At 40.7% G+C, this 22417-nt stretch overlaps 1 protein-coding gene across 1 annotated transcript; it reads right to left on the bottom strand.

The window, feature by feature from the left end:
- Positions 1-8856: 8856 nt before the first annotated feature.
- Positions 8857-9985, bottom strand: LOC134216994 (uncharacterized). The gene is made up of 2 exons (XM_062695750.1): positions 9549-9985; positions 8857-9482 (listed from the first exon to the last, which is right to left on the bottom strand). Exons 1-2 carry the CDS (start codon positions 9907-9909, stop codon positions 9190-9192), a joined length of 654 nt encoding a protein of 217 aa, XP_062551734.1. The 5' UTR covers positions 9910-9985; the 3' UTR covers positions 8857-9189.
- Positions 9986-22417: the final 12432 nt, after the last annotated feature.

Genomic DNA, 22417 nt, shown 5'->3' with positions numbered 1-22417 from the left:
CGGCCAGTGCACCGCGATGTCACGCAAACTGCTTCAATTTCGGGCACGGCACAAGGAACTGCCGCATGAAGCCGCGCTGCAACAAGTGTGGCGAACCCCATCCGACTGACGAGTGCGACAAAATGGAGGTGGCCGATCCCAAGTGCGCCAACTGTGGCGATAAACATCGGGCCACCCCAAAGGGCTGCCCAAAGCGAGCCAAATTCCTGGAAATCCGGAAGAAGGCTTCCACCAGGACCATTCCGAAGAAGAACCGTGTTCATGTAATCAACGAGGTGAACTTTCCAGCCATTCCCGACTCGTCGTCGTGCGATTCCAATACTCCCACCACTACAGCCGCACAAGCGACTAGCAGCGGCAGCTGCATCGGTCCGAGCTCCAGCATCGCTACACAGAGCTAGTGTATATGGGAATACTCATTGGGTTTGATATTTTGGATTCCGTGAAACTTAGAAAGTTGAAATTTGCTCAATTTGTTCAGTAGGTCAAAACTGGACTAGACCTTTAGCTGCCGCGCCACACCACTTCCAGAGGAATTTCTGGATGAACTTCTGGAGGCATTTCTGGGTGAGCTTTTGAAGGAATTACTGGATAAAGGACGGAGGAACTTCCGGAGAAATTCGGAGAAACTTCCGGAGGAATTCCCGGAGGAGGAGGAACTTCAGGAGGAATTCCTGGGGAACTTCGGAGGAATTCCTGGGGAGCTTCGGAGGAATTCCTGGGGAACTTCCGGAGGAATTCCTGGAGGAGCTTCCGGAGGAATTCCTGGAGGAACTTCCGGAGGAATTCATGGAGGAACTTCTGGAGGAATTCCTGGAGGAACTTCCGGAGGAATTCCTGGAGGAACTTCCGGAGGAATTCCAGGAGGAACTTCCGGAGGAATTCCTGGAGGAACTTCCGGAGGAATTCCAGGAGGAACTTCCGGAGGAATTCCTGGAGGAACCTCCGGAGGAATTCCTGGAGGAACTTCCGGAGGAATTTCTTCGGCTGTTCGGCCACATTGAGAGTTGACGTAAAGTCAATGTCAACTTCTCTCCACGAACAGCCTAGATAGCCGTGTGGTGTCGGCAGCTGGTTATCTGGCTAAGAATAACATTACGGATTGCCTGTTCCAGTGGTAAAAGTCCACCATACAGGTGACCCCTAATTTTCGGTGTGATGCGGCTTTATGCTTACCGTGCCTACGAATGAATGGTTAGGGGGGTCTAATAAGAACCTAACCGCAAACGGAGCCTGTGAAGCACCAGGGCCCCTTTCACAGTATTTGAGCCCTCGCTGCGCTAATTGGAGCTATGGCGTAGTTGACTTTTTACTTCTCCGAGATAATCGGCTACTCTTATTCAACCTCATCGTGAGGTTAAATAAAAGTAGGGTTATGAATATGTGTTTTATATATAGAATAGTTTTCAACAAATTGTCACCTATATGGATTCGCATTATGCGTTTTTTACAATGTGCTTTGTGTATGTTACCTGTATGGATTCGCATTATGCGTTTTTTACAATGTGCTTTGTGTATGTTACCTATATGGATTCGCATTATGCGTTTTTTCACAGTGTACTCTGTGTCTCGTCTTTGACGTTTGGCTTCGGCTACTCTTGTTCAATTTCAACGTGAGGTTAGATAAGAGTGGGGTTATGAATAAGTGTTTTACTTAGTTTTCAACAAATTGTCACCTATTTGGATTCGCATTATGCGTTTTTCACAGTGTACTCTGTGTCTCGTCTTTGACGTTCGGCTTTGGCTACTCTTGTTCATCCTCAACGTGGGTGTGGGGTTATGAATATGTGTTTTACTTAGTTTTTCAACAAACTTCCACCTATATGGATTCGCATTATGCATTTTTTTACAATGTACTTTGTGTTTGTCACCTATATGGATTCGCATTATGCGTTTTTCACAGTGTATTCTGTGTTTTGTCTTTGACGTTCGGCTTCAGCTACTCTTGTTTAATCTCAACTTCAGGTTGAATAAGGGTGGGGTTATGAAAATGTTTTTTTTACTTAGTTGTTTTTCAACAAATTGTCACCTATATGGATTCGCATTATGCGCGTTTTTTTTTTTTTTTTTAAGTGCTTTGTGTATGTTACCTTTATGGATTCGCATTATGCGTTTTTCACAGTGTACTCTTTGTCTAGTCCTTGACGTTCGGCTTCGGCTACTCTTGTTCAATCTCAACGTGAGGTTAAATAAGAGTGGGGTTATGAATATGTGTTTTACTTAGTTTTCAATAAATTGTCACCTATATGGATTCACATTATGTGTTTTTTTACAATGTACTTTGTGTATGTTACCTGTATGGATTCGCATTATGCGTTTTTCACAGTGTACTCTGTGTTTCGTTCTTGACGTTCGGGTTCGGCTACTCTTGTTCAATCTCAACATGAGGTTCAATAAGAATGGGGTTATGAATATGTGTTTTACTTAGTTTTCAACAAATTGCCACCTATATGGATTCGCCTTATGCGATTTTTACAATGTACTTTGTGATTGTCACCTATATGGATTCGCATTATGCGTTTTTCACAGTGCACTCTGTGTTTCGTCTTTGACGTTTGTCCATTGTTACGTCCTCTGTGTTTTGTGATCTCTCTTTAGTCCCTAGCTGAATGCGTGTGAGTCTACATAATTGGCTTTCCTATAAATGGTTCCATTCTCCTTTCCAACTTCACTTCCTCTTCCTTTCCCCTTTTCACTTCCTTTTCCGTCAGGTAAATGATGAGAAAGGCCAATGAAGGCGATGGCACAAATCTCCCAAATTGAGGGGAACGTGCCTCCTGAGCCGACGTTCTGATACCTGATACCTGATACCTGGGGAACTTCCGGAGGAATTCCTGGAGGAACTTCGGAGGAATTCCTGGAGGAACTTCCGGAGGACTTCCTGGACGAACTCCCGGAGGAATTCCTGGAGGAACTTCGGAGGAATTCCTGGAGGAACTCCCTGAGGAATTCCTGAAGGAGCTCCCGGAGGAAATCCTGGAGAAACTTCCGGAGGAATTCTTGGAGGAACTCCCGGAGGAAATCCTGGAGGAACTTCTGGGAAAATTCCGGGAAAACTTCCGGAGGAATTATTGGAGGAACTTCCGGAGGAAATCTTGGAGAAATTTCTGGAGGAATTCCTGGAGGAACTTCCGGAGGAATTCCTGGAGGAACTTCCGGAGGAATTCCTGGAGGAACTTCCGGAGGAATTCCTGGAGGAACTTCCGGAGGAATTCCTGGAGGAACTTCCGGAGGAATTCCTGGAGGAACTTCCGGAGGAATTCCTGGAGGAACTTCCGGAGGAATTCCTGGAGGATACTTCGGAGGAATGCCTGGAGGAACTTCCGGAGGAATTCGTGGAGGAGCTTCCGGAGGAATTCCTGGAGGAACTTCCGGAGGAATTCCTGGAGGAACTTCCGGAGGAATTCCTGGAGGAACTTCCGGAGGAATTCCTGGAGGAACTTCCGGAGGAATTCCTGGAGGAACTTCCGGAGGAATCCCTGGAGGAACTTCGGAGGAATTCCTGGAGGAACTTCCGGAGGAATTCCTGGAGGAACTTCCGGAGGAATTCCTGGAGGAACTTCCGGAGGAATTCCTGGAGGAACTTCCGGAGGAATTCCTGGAGGAACTTCCGGAGGAATTCCTGGAGGAACTTCCGGAGGAATTCCTGGAGGAACTTCCGGAAGAATTCCTAGAGGAACTTCCGGAGGAATTCCTGGAGGAACTTCCGGAGGAATTCCTGGAGGAACTTCCGGAGGAATTCCTGGAGGAACTTCCGGAGGAATTTTCGGAGGACTTCCTGGAGGAATTCCCGGAGAAAATCCTGGATGAACTTCATGAGGAACTTCCGGAGGAATTCGGAAGAATTCCTGGAGGAACTTCCGGAGGAATTCCTGGAGGAACTTCCGGAGGAATTCCTGGAGGAACTTCCGGAGGAATTCCTGGAGGAACTTCGGAGGAATTCCTGGAGGAACTTCGGAGGAATTCCTGGAGGAACTTCCGGAGGAATTCCTGGAGGATCTTTCGGAGGACTTCCTGGAGGGAGATTTGGAGGAATTCCTGGAGGAACTTCCGGAGGAATTCCTGGAGGAACTTCCGGAGGAATTCCTGGAGGAACTTCCGGAGGAATTCCTGGAGGAACTTCCGGAGGAATTCCTGGAGGAACTTCCGGAGGAATTCCTGGAGGAACTTCCGGAGGAATTCCTGGAGAGACTTCCGGAGGAATTCCTGGAGAGACTTCCGGAGGAATTCCTGGAGGAACTTCCGGAGGAATTCCTGGAGGAACTTCCGGAGGAATTCCTGGAGGAACTTCCGGAGGAATTCCTGGAGGAACTTCCGGAGGAATTCCTGGAGGAACTTCCGGAGGAATTCCTGGAGGAACTTCCGGAGGAATTCCTGGAGGAACTTCCGGAGGAATTCCTGGAGGAACTTCCAGAGGAATTCCTGGAAGAACTTCTAGAGGAATTCCTGGAGGAACTTCCAGAGGAATTCCTGGAGGAACTTCCAGAGGAATTCCTGGAGGAACTTCCGGAGGAATTCCTGGAAGAACTTCCGGAGGAATTCCTGGAAGAACTTCCGGAGGAATTCCTGGAGGAACTTCCGGAGGAATTCTTGGAGGAACTTCTGTTGGAATTCCTATGGGAGCTGCCGGAGGAATTCCTTGAGGAAATTCCGGAGGAATTCCTGGAGGAACTTCCGGAGGAATTCCTGGAGGAACTCCCGGAGGAATTTCTGAAGGAGGAATTTCTGAGCGTAGGACAACCTGTGCGACAGTATGGTTTTGGCCTCCTGAACAAAATTGTAAAAGACGACAGCTTTTTGAATCTTGCGAATTCCAAAATATTTGACCCAACGAGTATTCTCATATACACTAGCGTCGCCAAGCGGACGAGTTCCGAAATAATATGATCTGCAACAGTATGGTTTTGGCCTCCCGAACAAAATTGTAGAAGACGGAAGCTTTCTAGATCCTACGGGTTCCAAAATATTCGACCCAACGAGTATTTCCATATACACTAGTGCCGCCAAGCGGACGAGTTCCGTAATAATATGATCTTCGACAGTATGGTTTTGGCCTCCTAAAAAAAATTGTAGAAGACGACAGCTTTCTAAATCTTACGGATTCCGAAATATTTGACCCAGCGATCTTTCTCATATACAGTAGCGGAGAACTTCCGGAGGAATTCCTGGAGAAACTTCCGGAGGAATTCCTGGAGGAACTTCCGGAGGAATTCCTGGAGGAACTTCCGGAGGAATTCCTGGAGGAACTTCCGGAGGAATTCCTAGAGGAACTTTTGGAGGAATTCCTGGAGGGACTTCCGGAGGAATTCCTGGAGGAACTTTCGGAGGAGTTCCTGGAGGAATTTGCGGAGTAATTCCTGGATGAACTTTCGGAGGAATTCCTGGAGGAACTTCTGAAGAAACTTCTGGAGGAATTCCTGAAGGAACTCTTGGAGGAATTCCTGGGGGAACTTCCGAAGGAACTCCTCAGGGAACTTCCGAAGGAACTCCTCAGGGGAACTTCCGGAGGAATTCCTGGTGTGAATTTTTAACAGTTTGCTATAACATTTAGAAAATTCAAATATCTCTCTATTAGTTAAACTTACTCAGTTATGACTATAAAATCGTTCAGATGGAGTAAAACCAAAGAGCAGAATTTTTTCCCTGAGCGTAGGACATTCTGTGCGACAGTATGGTTTTGGCCTCCTGAACAAAATTGTAAAAGACGACAGCTTTTTGAATTTTGCGAATTCCAAAATATTTGACCCAACGAGTATTCTCATACACACTAGCGTCGCCAAGCGGACGAGTTCCGAAATAATATGATCTGCGACAGTATGGTTGTGGCCTCCTGAACAAATTTGTAGAAGAAGGAAGCTTTCTAGATTTTATGGATTCCAAAATATTTGACCAAACGAGTATTCTCATATACACTAGCGCCGCCAAGCGGGCGAGTTCCGAAATAATATGATCTGCAACAGTATGGTTTTGGCCTCCTGAACAAAATTGTAGAAGACGTCAGCTTTCTAGATCTTACGGGTTCCGAAATATTTGACCCAACGAGTATTCTCATATACACTAGTGCCGCCAAGTGGACGAGTTCCGTAATAATATGATCTTCGACAGTATGGTTTTGGCCTCCTGAACAAAATTGTAGAAGACGACAGCTTTCTAAATCTTACGGATTCCGAAATATTTGACCCAGCGATATTTCTCATATAAACTAGCGCCGCCAAGCGGACGAGTTCCTAAATAATATGATCTGCGACAGTATGGTTTTGGCTTCCTGAACATAGTCGGTCAAGACGACAGCTTTGTAAATCTTACAGAATACGAAATATTTGCCCCAACGAGTATTCTCATATACACTAGCGCCGCCAAGCGGACGAGTTCCAAAATAATATGATCTGCGATTGGCCTCATGAACAAAATTGTAGAAGAAGGAAGCTTTCTAGATTTTATGGATTCCAAAATATTTGACCAAACGAGTATTCTCATATACACTAGCGCCGCCAAGCGGACGAGTTCGAAATAATATGATCTTCGACAGTATGGTTTGGCCTCCCGAACAAAATTGTAGAAGACGGAAGCTTTCTAGATCCTACGGGTTCAGAAATATTTGACCCAACGAGTGTTCCCATATACACTAATGCCGCCAAGCGGACGAGTTCCGTAATAATATGATCTTCGACAGTATGGTTTTGGCCTCCTGAACAAAATTGTAGAAGACGACAGCTTTCTAAATCTTACGGATTCCGAAATATTTGACCCAGCGATCTTTCTCATATACAGTAGCGCCGTCAAGCGGACAAGTTCCGAAATAATATGATCTGCGACAGTATGGTTTTGGCCTCCCGAACAAAATTGTAGAAGACGACGGCTTTCTAAATCTTACGGATTCCGAAATATTTGACCAAACGAGTATTCTCATATACACTAGCGCCGCCAAGCGGGCGAGTTCCGAAATAATATGATCTGCAACAGTATGGTTTTGGCCTCCCGAACAAAATTGTAGAAGACGGAAGCTTTCTAGATCCTACGGGTTCAGAAATATTTGATCCAACGAGTGTTCCCATATACACTAGTGCCGCCAAGCGGACGAGTTCCGAAATAATATGATCTTCGACAGTATGGTTTTGGCCTCCTGAACAAAATTGTAGAAGACGACAGCTTTCTAAATCTTACGGATTCCGAAATATTTGACCCAGCGATCTTTCTCATATACAGTAGCGCCGTCAAGCGGACAAGTTCCGAAATAATATGATCTGCGACAGTATGGTTTTGGCCTCCCGAACAAAATTGTAGAAGACGACGGCTTTCTAAATCTTACGGATTCCGAAATATTTGACCAAACGAGTATTCTCATATACACTAGCGCCGCCTAGCGGGTGAGTTCCGAAATAATATGATCTGCAACAGTATGGTTTTGGCCTCCCGAACAAAATTGTAGAAGACGGAAGCTTTCTAGATCCTACGGGTTCAGAAATATTTGACCCAACGAGTGTTCCCATATACACTAGTGCCGCCAAGCGGACGAGTTCCGTAATAATATGATCTTCGACAGTATGGTTTTGGCCTCCTGAACAAAATTGTAGAAGACGACAGCTTTCTAAATCTTACGGATTCCGAAATATTTGACCCAGCGATCTTTCTCATATACACTAGCGCCGTCAAGCGGACAAGTTCCGAAATAATATGATCTGCGACAGTATGGTTTTGGCCTCCCGAACAAAATTGTAGAAGACGACGGCTTTCTAAATCTTACGGATTCCGAAATATTTGTCCCAATGAGTATTCTCATATACACTAGCGCCGCCAAGCGTACGAGTTCCGAAATAATATGATCTGCAACAGTATAGTTTTGGCCTTCTGAACAAAATTGTAAAAGACGACAGCTTCCTAAGTCTTACGGATTCCGAAATATTTGACCCAGCGATCTTTCTCATATACACTAGCGCCGCCAAGCGGACGAGTTCGAAATAATATAATCAGCGACAGAATGGTTTTGGCCTCCTGAACAAAATTGTAGAAAACGGAAACTTTCTAAATCTCACGGATTTCGAAATATGTTACTAATATTAGCATGAACATCAAGCTGGTGAGCACCAACCACGCAATTTGTATGAAAATTACGACTTGCTCCGACGTTTGGAGGTCCACAAAGGTCATTTTTGGTCTGATCGGAGGTCTCAATAACTCAAACAAATTTTGATGGACGGGACAATTTGTGAGTCCCTAAATTGTTCAAATCGGTTCATTAACGGCTGAGATATAGCGATTTGAAAATAGCGTTCCGACTGTTTGGGAGGCACGGTCGGAGGAGTGTTAATGTTGACAAGAAAATACCACCGGCTACAATTTTTCCGAAGACACTAGACTCATATCTGGTTTCGATGGATAAGCAAAATTTTTATCTCACTCTTAGGTGGATTAATCAGTTCAAATATTTTCTCAAAAACAGTTGCTTTCCATATCAAACGTTTTCTTCAAACAAACTACAGCGAAAAAATCAACAGAAACGATGCTATTAAAAGCGCACGGAATCGGCAAAAAGCAACACTGTGCCGTGTAACATTTTTGAATCACAGTGCGGCACTATTAGTGCCATCACACTGCTCTGCGCAATCAATCTTTTTAATCATGTCCGAAGACACCAATAGCAAAGCTCACGGACAATTAAAAGATTCATCAAATGATAAGCCCACTAAAAATTGGATGTAGTCGTCAGAAACCTAAACAAAATACATTCATACAAATCTCACAAATTAAGCAGAGAACTTTTTATTCCAGAATCATATTAACAAATGAGATGGATCCAACATATTTCGTACTCTCTCGCTCTCGCGTGAGACGAACAAATACGACGGAAAGCAGCAACATTAATTATTGAGTAACGTCTCAAGTGAGAGATGATGCTATGTGGTGATCAGTAACCCTGCTTGTCATTATCATTCCCATAATTGATAACTTTTTTTTTCTACTTGATTGTAACGATATTACAATTTCACCACACCTTCACAGTTCTTTATGTATTTGGTTCAGCTCAGTCAACATTTGGTTAAAAATTTCGAATCTAGCGAGTGCCAGATGGCTTACTCAAATTATTGCACACAACTTGTTCCATTCCATGCAATTTTTCTACAACACTTTCAAGCAAGCCAAACCTAGTTCGTGAAAAACTAACGAGCTTCGCTCCATGCAAGCACTTATTTAATGACTTCCACCAGGTGGTGATGATTTCCGGCGAGTATTACATGTGGTCACAACCTCCTGGTTCGGATTGTACAGTCCCAGGTAGGCATTACACTTGGAACAGTGTAAATGGCGCTTCGTGGGAGCAGTGAACAAGCACGGTAAAAAGCAAAACGGCCAACAGGTCATAATCCACGTGGCACCGTAGACGGACTGGGAATAGCGATCCGCTGTCATGCGGATTGTAGGATATTGAAGTTCGCCGCAATGGGGACAAACAGCCCTGCATCGCGCCGGACGCCATGTGGCAACTAAAACGAGAAAACAAATGAAATTTTTTTCGTTGAATATGTGAAGCGCCCTGATACTCATCTTACCACTGGTTTTGTAAAACATTTTCCTTCCTTTGGGCCGTCGTGTAGTAAAATCTTGCTTATCCGGAAGGTTCTCATCGGCTAGCTTACCGCTGCCCGTCATTCGTTTCGCTCTATGCATCCGGAATTCACTTCTTGTTGAGTCTTGCGAGAGTTTTCGATTTTTAGATTTAGGTGCGTTGGTCATGACGTTTGGTAGCAAGTGCTCTTCTGAAGATTCACGAACTTGCTCTTTGATGACACGCGATATCGAGAAATGCTGCTCTGGATGACTTTCCAGTAGATGCTCCACCAGAACTGTAGTTTGTGAATGCGTGTAAGGGAGGTTTTGCTTACACACTGCACATTTGACAACAAAACTCATAATTTGGAAGAATTTAGAAAGGACATTACAATTTTGAAATTAAAACTAGACTAAATTGATTCCAGCCAACTAGATCATTATTTGGCTTAGATGTTAGGTAACTTGTGGGCTCCTGTTAGATAGGTAGAGAGGCATGCAAATCATCAATTTTGATTATTTTCTTTCGAATTATTCGATCCTATAATGACAGCGTTGATTCGGTTCTCCTAGAGTATATAAAAACTTTTTGATTTGAACACCGTTAAAAGTGTCACTCAACAATTCTCATCTGGTATTTGTGGCGTGTCATACCTAACGTAGGTACCATACGTACTTTTTTAAAAACGCACAATCGGACACTTTTTTATGGGATATTGTTGTGTGGAAAGACTGTAAAGGAGGACACGTTTCACGCAAACTAAAGGGTAACAAAACAATGAAAACAATTATTCGCCATAGGAGTGAATTGGATCATTGCCAACAACGTTATAGAATAACATTCTAGAAGAGTGATTTTCGGCATCATAAGTACAGCGAACTAGTCATCAACTCATTTTGTATTTCATTCTTCACTTTAAAAGTTTACATTCGTTTGAGTTCACTTCTCTTTTCGGTTATGTTGCAAACCATTTTTTTTGGTTTTATAATAAAATTGTTTTGTTTTTTCGCTTAAATTATTTTTCTTCCGCATTTCCCATCTGTTAGATTGAAGAACATTATCTTCATTATTTTTTCCAACACATACTTCACTGGTATTTTAAATTATTCAAGTTTCTCGTTTAGTTTTGTTTTCGTTCTTTCAATACGGTATAATATATTCTCTTTTCATCTTAGTGTTACAACGATTTTATGCCCGTGTTCCATTTCTTTTATCTCTATTAGTTTAGTTAGTGGTAGTTTAACTCGCACCGTTTTTGTGTTTTTGTTGGCGTTTTTTTTATTTTTAAAATGTATATAAATAAGATCTTTCCTTTATAGCTATAATGAATGAAACATTTGTTTGTTTGTTTCCATTAATTCAATCAGTAGTTTTATAATACTTCTTTCAGAAGCAGTTTATTGAAATCATGAAAATTCATTAGTGTTGTGATTACCACAGATTCCTAAATAAGTTTTGGTATTCCATAGTTCAAACACGTTTAGTTTGTTCGTATGTATGTTTATCTTCAATTGTCTTAAAAACAGTTAGGTAACACTTTGTTTTCGACTTTCTAATGACTATATAAGATTGATCCTTAAAATGGAGGTTATTCTTTTTTTTTGTAGGGCACACATGCGCCACATTCTTCCCACGAACTGACCATAGAGGGGTGAAAAACGAGAATGGATTTGACTGTTTCTGCTCAACTAGAAATAGTGGTAAGGTTAGATAACGTGTTTACTTCGAGGGTTCCCAAAATGTTTAACAATCGTATGAATCTGTTTGGTATTCAAGGTAATGTAATGCTCAGGCGTCTTAGTTAACGGTATTATGGTAACATTAACACTCTACAACAGGATAATTATGGAAAATTGTGCACAGTTCGATTATAAGGAACATCAAAATGTATAACTCAGAACAATGAACGAGTGACGTGCAAAGGTTTCGTTATGAAAGAATGCCAATTCTAAACTCAATAACATCACATTTTTCGCCTAATTTTGTTTATTTGTTTTTTTTATCAAAGCGGTTTCGACATTTTCGTATTGTATTCCGATTAATACTAACAATTGTTTCCAAACGATATGTATCTGATTCAATTATTGGGAAAACCGATACTGCTTGCTATCGCAGAGAAAGTACTTTTGCTTGGATAGATTTGAGTCAAATTACGGCATACAACTTCTAAGGGGTCATTGTCCAATGTGGCTAACATAATGGCAAACTCAACCGTTCGACAATAAGACCGACTGCTCCCTGGGAGCAGATCCGTGCTTTCAAAGGTTGACTTCGCTTTAGAGAAATGCTTTGCTTTGTTGTTGTTTTCTTACAGTGGGGAGGAGAATGTTTAAATTTATTTCCTACTTAATGCTTTATGCTTAAATATTTTTTATATACGCTCTATACATAGTAAGGGTTCCTTGGCTTTCTCAGTGTTCTGAAAGAGTTAACATTCCATAAAATTTGTTATTCTCTTTTTCCTCTACTGTTACGATATATAAGAAACATTTTCTGGTTTTTGTCTGATTACATTCTAAGGACCATCGCTACCTCAGTAGTATATAAACTTAGGTTAGAACAATTAGGCTTTATTTTGTTATATCGTTCTGGTTTTACGCTCAATTCCTACTGGTAATTATAGTTTCCGCTGTTCACTGGTTTCACATTGTAGCACTAACTTAGACGTTAGAGCTTGGTTGCTGTTTCATCTCTTATTTTGTCATCTTATCACAATCAGTAAGTACAAAATCTTGAAAATTAAAATACTTTCGAGGCACGTTAGTACACTTTTTTTGCTTTCCACTTTAGCTACATTTTCGATTCTACTGCCATGTTAGAACATTTGCCGCATCCGAAGATTTCGAAAAATTGTTCTGCACACATTTATGCTCATGAAAGAAGAAGGTTGCCTAATCTGAAATAGAAATGTAGCGTTTAGAGCCAAGCAGAATGGATACGTTTACATACGTTTTGACAGTTTTCCCATGAGAAAGCACAAACGTATCCATAATGCGTGTCTCTTAATACTGATGCTTTTACTGTTTGGACTCAACCGCATAAGTACACGTAAATGTTATAGTGCGTTTGAAATATTATCATTATAAAAAATTTTAATTGGCCCCTTTTTTTTCTCCTTGTTGGGTATTTTAATCACTGCGACCATTTGTTAGATCTATTGTGATATATGCCCCATTTGATCTAGCTTTGTCAAGTTGACGCATCATTACTATTTAGAGCAATTGCATTACCTTGACTACCAGCGTTATCCCAATGCGGTATTATGGTTCTGATGAATCGTACTACCATATTGGGACTTGTTCCCCAAACTTCTGAGGGTTCTATCAGCCCCTTGTTGAAGAACTGTAATCTCTTTCTAAAAATTGCCGGACAATGGCATAACAGATGTTCCGAGTCTTCTACATGTATGCCGCAGAAACGACATACATCATCTTGAAGTTTTCCTAACAGCTTCAAGTGATATCGACTCGGGCAATGGCCTGTTATAAGACCTGTGTATGTGTTAAGATCTTTTTTGAAAGATCTAAAATTTTGCGAGTGATAAATACGTTTGGTGTGATGAAACGTTTTGACTGCCTCGCAATCAAGGTGTTTTTCCAGATGTCTTCTATTTTAGAATGTTCCCAAGATTTGAGTTCCATTCGAAGACAACAGGCAGATACACCACAAAATGGTTCGGGACCTATGAATTGTCGAGATGAACCAAGTCTGTCCAGCATATAAGCTTTTTCATTGCCTTCAATGCCACAAACACAGGTTCACTTTGTTACGACTACCCAAGGTTTGGAGTGACTGAACACATTCCCAAACGAGTTTAGATCTACATGTTGCTGATTTCAAAGCAATCAATGCTGCTTGACTGTCAGACATTATGCAAATATTTGAATGTCTATCGGTGTAAAACACAATTGATCCTGAGCGAAGATTTGGTCCACCGCTTGCCCATGTATTTTGCTCAAGAATAATTACATCAAAATAACGATATATATCGATAATATCTTCTCCTCATTCAGTCATCATTGTTTGTGATAAGTAAGTTGATATTTTTTTTTAGAATACCTATAGGGTAAAGTGCCCAATAGTGGACCTCCAACCAATAGTGGACCCTCCAGCCATTTTTGCATTATTACTGCACAATGTCAACATTTTGCTATGAAATTCTATCGGGAGAACCTACCTTACAGTTCTATGATTTGATTACATGCATTGGACATGCTGTGGAAAGTAAAATTAGATGATCTTTTACAATTCTATAAAAAATAAACACGAGAGTGTCCATTATAGGAATATTTTGGGGGGTCCATAATATGGAAGAAGAACGTCCCGAAACGGGACATGAAAATCAAATGAAGTGTCGACTATAGGGAAGCAATTTCCTATTATGGAACCCCAGGGGGTCTACTATAGGGCGAATTCAGTTAGACTTTAAAATGTTAATTCCAACGAATAACGTCGTGTACTTGAGTGTTTTATGTAAGCATATGCGGTATTTAAAAAAAAAATCGTTTCAGGTGGTTCGAAACGAAATTCCGTGGAATTTCGCGGAATTTGAGCATGGCGAAATCTGATTTCTTGATTTCGTTTCGTTTCGTAAAATTACAAAAAATTCGCTAGAAAAAACTAGCTTTTAACGAAATTTAACGGAATTCCGCGGAATTTCGAAAGAAATTTAGACTTAAACCATACTGTCTCGTACGGTCGTGTTATCAAAAATTTTGGCTGCGCCGCTGAACAAAATCATAAAGCTGTTTTCAAAACTTAATGTTATATATTTTTTTCTATTAACACTTACTACATAAACCCATTCTGAGTCGACAAATACGTATTTAGTTTTCTTCTACAAAACGTCTTCAGTGTTTTGTTAGAAATGTCCAACAGAAAACGAAAAATATCTTTAACTATTCTATTCTGTAATCAGATTTGAATCAGATCGGTACAACGTTGCCAAAAAAGCAAAGCCGTGGCGTGGATTCCTGAGGCCCTTGTGAAGTATTTCTAACGTACGGCCCGCGGGCCGGATGCGGCCATTGGCTCCTTTTTTGGTGGCCCGCGGCGTGTAAGTAAAAATACTTCATAATGATGATGATGATGATGATACTACCATCTATTGTAGCAAGGCACCTGCCGATAGCACTGGCCATATCTGACAAACGATTTGATCATGATTATACTACTGTTTGTATTTCATCAGACTCCTGTATGAAGGGCCAAAAATGGATGGGGTGGTTCCATAAGCAGAGACACTTATGCGAATCCACGGGATGAATAGAGAATCTCCTTCCAGAAGAAAGTTCGTACATACAATATTATAATCTAGCCCTCGTTTCCCAGATTGACCCAATAGATGGGGAGAAGAGCCCGCCCTTTATCCATGAGATGTTAACAGTAGAAAGTTGGCGATTCCACTCTTCCTACCCAAATCGCTTCAATCGGGTGCCCTGATGGTTTTTTTATGGCATATAATCATATAGTTTAAACATAATTTGGTAAATATATAATGGAATTCTCTCACCAAGTTTCAATTCCATGTCCTGGGCGAGAAAGGACCTCTCTTCAACGCCATGTAAGAAAAAATACTTCATAATCGGCCCGAAATCTTTTCTATCTGGCTCGAGAAGCTGCTTCTTATTGATAAGAAAATTATGTTGTGGTTTTAGTGGGATATCTTTACTATTACTTTATTATATGGAGCGTAAGAAAATGGACCCCCTCCCCCCATAAGTGCTTACGTAATTAGTGTACGACCCCAAAGGACGAGTACGTGAAATTCCATTTTATTCCACCACTTGATTATACCTTTGACAGATACGTATTTCGACCTCAACAGTAAGCTCGTCTTCAGTGTCTCTTACTTAACTCTACTTCTTATTATTTATTTTTAAATACACAGGATTATGTTTTTACACTATATTTACATTTTCTCAGATTTGCGACCATCTTAAAGGTTTACCGTACATTAGTTGCCATCTGAATGTTCTTTGAATTGTTCGAGATTTTTATGAACATGTTGGATAGATTTTTGTGGTAAATTAAAGCCACACGATCAAAAATACGATTGGAAAAATCGTGTAAAAACAGAATCCTGTATACTGTAGATCATTACTGATCAAAAAATCAAATCTGGGCAGGAACGGAGTCGATTAATGGAACACGGTCCAGTTTTGCTGTTAATGAGATTTTAGCAGTACGGTTGGAACCTTTCTAGGACGGCGATCTTGTCAGGGAATGCATATCGGCTGTTGGTAATATCGTGTGCTCTAAAGAAAAGCCTTCTTCAGTTTCTATTAGTTTCTCGTAAAGTACGATGAAGAGTTAAAGTTCTCACAGAAGATTTGAAAAGTACGTTACATGAAAAAGCCACCTGCTTCAGATTCTATCTACTCGCAATCGATGAAAATACTTAATTTAAAAAAAAAAAGCACATGTAGCTGTCTTCATTATGGGAATTTATGACCATCTTCAAATCTCAGAGGAAATAGCAGCTTTGATCCCAATGAAGGAAACGACTACCGGTATCGACCTGGGGAAAGCTGTTAAGACCTGTATGAAGGAGCTTGAACTCTTCTTTGAAAACCTAAGGACTAACAACAGATGGAGCTCCGACAATGACGGGAAAGAACACTGGCGTTGTGACACTTGGAAATTAAAGCAATTTATTTATTTGTTAATGAATTGTTTATCAGCCGCAAAAGTTAATTTGTGATATTTCTCTGCACATTGTATTTTTCACCAAAAAAGATCTATGTACAAAAACGATTAATATTCGTGATGTAGCGTCGCTCGTTATCAAGTAAATCAATTTTACCTACGCGAGGAAACTCAACCACCACTAATTTCAAATTATGTTGACAAAAATGGAAGCAGAATACGGAGATTTGTTGTGTTAATTCGTTGGCTAACTTGAGAGCGAAGAAAATCACACTATTTTTACAAGATAAAGCAAAACCAATGCCTAAGCCAAATTGGTGAGTAGCTGGCTTTTATAGTACATGTCGCCAAACATCTCAATGACTTGAACATTAAGCTACTAGGCAGAGAAAACTATTGAAACAAAATTAATATGACCAGACCAGGAACTATTATTAGTTCCTGACCAGACGTCCTGCATTTTTCAACTTCGTTTTAGACCTTGATGAACTTTTAAGATAAAAAATCACATTAATAAAGTTCCGTCAACTGGGGGGAAGATGATCATTTTTAAGACAAAACATGCAATAACAATGTGTGTCTACATTTCAAATCGAAACAAATATTTTCAAACATGTACTGCTATACGTTGCAAAAAATCAACAACTTTAGTTTTCTGAAATGCGTTCGCATTTATTAAAATAAATTAAATTATCATACATTTTTTGAGTAATCTGGTTTGGGGTGAAGTTGATCAAGACAGCTCTACTAAAATCATTATGACCTAACCGTCAAAATACACTAGGTTATTTGTATGAATGTTGAATTTACTACGTAAAGTCTACGAAGTCCATATTTGAAACGAAAATAGCGCCATTTATGACTACCTCTCTCTTTCTTCTACAAAATACACTTTCATGATAATAATCGAAAAACTAATATTTTCTACCCAGCGGAACCGATAATATTGTTAACTACCGTTTCATGAAAAAATTGAGCACGTTTAACTGACACATCATATGATCATCTTCGCCTCAATGATCATCTTCCCCCCATATGATGGTGAAAAAAACTTCGTTTTACAAATTTATTAATTCATACAGCCTTACAAATATTATTCCTTTTTTTTGGCCAAAATCTATGCGAAATGCACTTTTGGAGGATCCAGTTTCAAGTCAGTGACGCAATCCAGATAGGTGTCCCGCGTTTCGCAGGACGCTTGCTGGTCACATTAAACAAAATTGAAACAATTTGGCATAATTGATTTTTTTAAACTGATACATTTTTCTAATCCGGTAGAAAACAGTTCCTGCCAATCTGTTGAATATGCTAAAATCGAAGCTTCGACAGTATTTTTTATCTCTTCGCTAATTTTTGAGAACACAGTTCCTTAGCATCGTTTACTGATGTAAATAATGTAGATGGAAAGTTCCAAATGAAGTAAATTGACTTCAAATGCTTGAGCTTGAGCTTGAGCTTGATTGACTGCTCGTAGTTGCTACTCCATTATCACCAGATCAGCTGTTCTTGCACAGGGAACCAACAGATGTTTGCTTGGGACTAGCACACATCTTCAATGTACAAGTACTGGTGATCTCATTTGTTAGGTCATACTGGCGCCTGCCACGTCAGAATTCAAGTCAATGTAGGGAAGGGGGAGGAAATGATGATGCAATCACTCGCCCACTGCAAGCCGAATATACCTCTGCACTTGCCCCGCGTTCATGCGGAATTTGTTGGAATTTCTGGGTTAGGTTGGAGAGGCAGAGGTCCGTCTTGGTTAACGAGCTGCCAATGTGACAGATAGGAGAAGGTAACTGATGGAATTTCTAATTGGATGTAGGAAACGAGCTCTATAGTTCATTTCCAATTCTAGCAGATTACTGTTAGAATACTCAAGTTGAAGGTATAGGAATGAAAATGGAAACGGTATGAAAGTCCAAAGTCCACATGAGAAATAAAGAGAAAGATACAAAGTAGGAGAATGGAACGGACCTGGGATTGAACCCACGACCTCCTGCGTATGAGGCAGAAGCAGTAGCCATATGACTACCAAGCCCGCTTCAGAAGTTAATTGACTTCAAATGCAACAACAAACTCAAATCTAAATTTCATAAAAACACATCTCTTTAGAGATATATTCTCTCTTCAGAAGTCCATATCTGTTTGCACATCTCTTATCAAGAATAAAAGCAGTGAAAAGTAATTGTTGATCTTCCTTATCTGCTTGCGAAATTCGATCACCGATTGTGAAATCAATATGCATCGAGTATTGGAAAGAAGTCAACATTTCCATGTCCTGTTACGTAAAAAGAAAAAGAAAATAAGAACACACACAAAAAATAGTTCAAACGCAATAATATCGTGTTTAGTGTTTCTTAAAAAAATAGCTGTAAAACTAAATGCCATTCTGAAGAAAAAAATTACTTTGGTTATTTTGAAAAGTATTTCTTGGTCCGCCAACAAGTTGGAATTTGAAAATTGACCCGTGGCTTGAAAAAGTTGGGCAGGTCTACCTTAAAACATGTTCAAGCGCATGACTAAGCATCGCTTCAGGGTTAAGAAGGCCCTAAGGAAAACATTATTATTAAACGAAGCACATGATTTTGCGATGAATTGATTTGAAACACGGTTTTCGTTTACGAGTTTTCAAAATAACTTCGTTTACAATAAATATTTAGACGCTTACCAAGGTGTTGTCATCGCATGAATTACACCGTCTAAGACGAATTAAGTACTGTCCATTTAATTCCACCAGTCTTAACTGGTGGAATTAAATGGACAGTACTTAATTCGTCTTAGACGGTTTAATACATTCCACTAAAAGAGCTTAATATATTTTTGCATGAATTACGTTTTTCAACAAACCAAAGATTCCTTTCCCGTGGCACTAACGGAGATGCAGAGTATTCCTCGGTCTCTTATAATAATGAGTGTCAAACTAATTTTCCCCTCCTAATCCTGAATTGACTGTAAGGGCGTGACCGGCTCATACTGTCCATAGCAGCTGTTTCGTGCACTCAATTGAAGTCGGTTAAGGATGAAAATTTGTCAACAATTTTTGCATGCCTCATATGCACAAACACATATACAAGGACAAACAGACAATAGCTTGGTTCGTCGAGTTGATTGTATATTATATAAGACTATGGGTCTTCGAGCTTCCTATAAAAAGGTTGAATTTGGAAGGAAATGATATCCTTTCGCTATAAGTTTTTGTATGAGAAAGGAAAGAATATTTCTTCATACCTGGCAAACTGCTGCCGTAAAAACTTTGCGATAACATTTCTGAAACACAATCTGAAATACATATCTTTGCGCATTTTAGAAAGATGCATAGGATTCGTCTAGCGAGCAAATGTATGCTATTAACAATTCTCTATCTGTGCATACGTCTGGCTAATATATAAATAAGTATCCACCTAGATAAAAAATAAAATCTTTGCATTAATTTTCTGATTTTGAGTTAGCTCAATACCATAAAATCACGCTGATAAATCAATATGAAATATGTTTCAGCATAATCACATTATTCTTAAATGAAATACGGTTTTTAACATATTTTGCTGATATAAAGCTGAACTGATATAAAATTGATCAGATTCGGGAGCACAGACTCCACGATAAATTCCTTTGGGGTATTGCCTTATCGCCAATGGTAAACCGGAACGCGGCGATTTATCACAGACTGCTTCTTCTACTGGTCGCAAAGCAGTTATTTGACTTTGAAAAAATGAAATCAGATTTGCGTACATAATGTAAAATCAATTCTATAAAAATTCCGCGGAAAAAAATTAAATTTCGTTTCGTTTCGTAAAATTTCGAATTAAATGGACCTTGATTTCGTATCGTTTCGGAATCTCGAAAGCAAATATATATTTCGTTCCGTTTCGTTTCGAATCAACATAGACATTATAAATTTCGTTTCGTTTCGTTTCGTTAGGAAAAAGTGTCTTATCGCATACCCTAGTTTTATGTATGTATCGTGAAGAGAGGATGCAAAGCTTGTTGTTAGATATCGAGAAGAGATAATATGTTGAAAATTTCTAAGCCTCATGACAGGAAGAGCAAAATTCTGCCACCAGGGGGTCCACTATTGGGCATTTTACCCTACTAAACTCGTCTTAGACAAGCAATAGTGGCTATCCCGAGCAACGTAGGGCCCGATTTGCTAGTGTTTTATAAATGGACAGTTGTTTGACACAGTGTAGTTCGAATACAGGCATACCTCGTAGTACGTACACACTTAAAATAAATCACCGAATTCGGTAAAATTTTACCGAAATCTCAACAGCAGAACTGTTCGGTAAATAATTTTACTGATTATCGGCGATTTTGACAGTTGATCAATGGAAAAAATTACAAAAAATCTGTAAAATAACTACCGAACAGTTCTGCTGTTGAGATATCGGTAAAATTTACCGAATACAGTGAAATGAGTTAAGTGTGTACACCTCCGTAATTTTAGTGTACGTACACCCAGGTTTTTTTATGTGGTTGGAATTCATTAATTTCTCGGTCAACCTGAATTTCCACAGCTTTTAAAATACCCCCTGAATTTTCTTTGATTTTTTCTGATTTTTTTCGTGGGATTAACTAATTGTTTTATTGACGCTGAAGGTCTTAAACGACTAAAACCAAACCGTGTAAAAAACCTGGGTGTACTATCGAAGCGTTTTTTTTTTGGAGATAGAAGAAAAAGAGAACGTTATTTTTGGCAACCGACCCGGCAACGAAATAAGGACTATGATTGGAAACTCGGTACCTGGAATGTCAGGACCCTAAACGAACCTGGACGAGTGAGCCTTCTGGCTTGCGAACTGCAGAAGGTTGGAGTGAACGTGGCCGCTATTCAAGAAGTCCGATGGCCCAGCTCCGGAGAACGTGAATTCCGAGCCGTGGACCCCACGACCAACACTGCATTCAAGTATAACATCTATCATAGCGGCGGTGAAAAAGCAGAACATAGAGTTGGTTTCGTAGTGATCGGCAAGCAGATGAAGCGAGTGATGCGGTGGAAACCCATTAGCGAACGAATCTGTGTGTTGAGGATACGGGGCAAGTTCTTCAATTACAGCCTAATCAACGTTTACGCACCGACAAACGATAAATCCGACGACGTGAAGGACACGTTTTATGAATGTCTTGATAACGCCTATGGAGAGTGCCCAGAGCATGACGTGAAAATTGTTATCGGAGACGCTAACGCCCAGGTCGGTAGAGAGGACTTTTTCCGTCTCATAATCGGTAGGGAGAGCCTTCACTTCCGCTACCAATGACAACGGCCTACGGCTAGTAAATTTTGCTACTGCCAGAGAGATGGCCATCAGTAGCACCTACTTTGCACGAAAGAACATCCGAAAGCACAACTGGAGACACCCTAATGGTGAAACTTGCAACCAGATAGACCATGCTCTGGTAGCTAGGCGGAATTTCTCGGATGTTATCGATGTCTGGACATTCAGATTCAGAGGTCCGAACATTGACTCTGATCACTACCTCGTTGTCAGTAAAATTCGATCACGGTTGTCAACTGTATCGAACGAAAGATCACAGCGAACGATGCGTTACAATATCCAGCGATTGTCGGCGGAAGGAGTATCGGCTGAGTACCGCCAGAAGCTCGACGAACGGATAAGTGCAATCAACGTTAGCGACAACACCAACGATCTATGGGAGTCGATCCATGGAGCGGTGAGCACAACAGCACGAGAAGTGGTAGGCACTGCACAGAGGCGACCCAGGACGGGTTGGTTCGATGTGCAGTGTCAGAGAGTGACAGACGAGAAGAACGTTGCCGGATGTTGGTGTCGGGTACCCGATCGAATAGAGATCGGTACAAGGAAGCAAGAGCAGCCGAAAATCGAACCCACCGCAGGAAGAAAAAAGAGTACGAAGAACAAGTTATTAGTGAGGGGCAGGAAAAAATGGAGCAGAACGATATGCGGAGGTTTTATGAGTCTGTCAATGGCATGCGGGGAAAGACAGCGCCATCTCCCGTCATGTACAACGACCAACAAGGGAATTTGTTGACAGAAACCGAAGTGGCTGCCAGGTGGAAGCAACACTTCGAGACTTTGTTGAATAGTGGAAGTGAGGAAGTGAACAGAATAAATATTAGCGACGATGGACAAGCTGTAGAGTCGCCTACACTAGATGAGGTTAAAAAAGCTGTTAAAGAGCTGAAAAACAATAAAGCTGCGGGGAAGGACCAGCTCCCGGGTTAACTTCTCAAACATGACA

Source organism: Armigeres subalbatus, chromosome 2, assembly GCF_024139115.2.
Source record: "Armigeres subalbatus isolate Guangzhou_Male chromosome 2, GZ_Asu_2, whole genome shotgun sequence".
NCBI classification, from domain to species: domain Eukaryota; kingdom Metazoa; phylum Arthropoda; class Insecta; order Diptera; family Culicidae; genus Armigeres; species Armigeres subalbatus.
The sequence above is the reverse complement of the archived record's forward strand: the minus strand, read 5'-3'. Positions and strand labels throughout refer to the sequence as shown.

Bases quoted from the DNA above. Each gene is read 5' to 3' on its own strand.
- LOC134216994 (XM_062695750.1), bottom strand. From the start codon at position 9,909: ATGAGTTTTGTTGTCAAATGTGCAGTGTGTAAGCAAAACCTCCCTTAC. The intron at 9,483-9,548 runs GTAAGATGAGTA...TTCTCGTTTTAG, and splicing joins AATGTTTTACAAAACCAGTG to TTGCCACATGGCGTCCGGCG.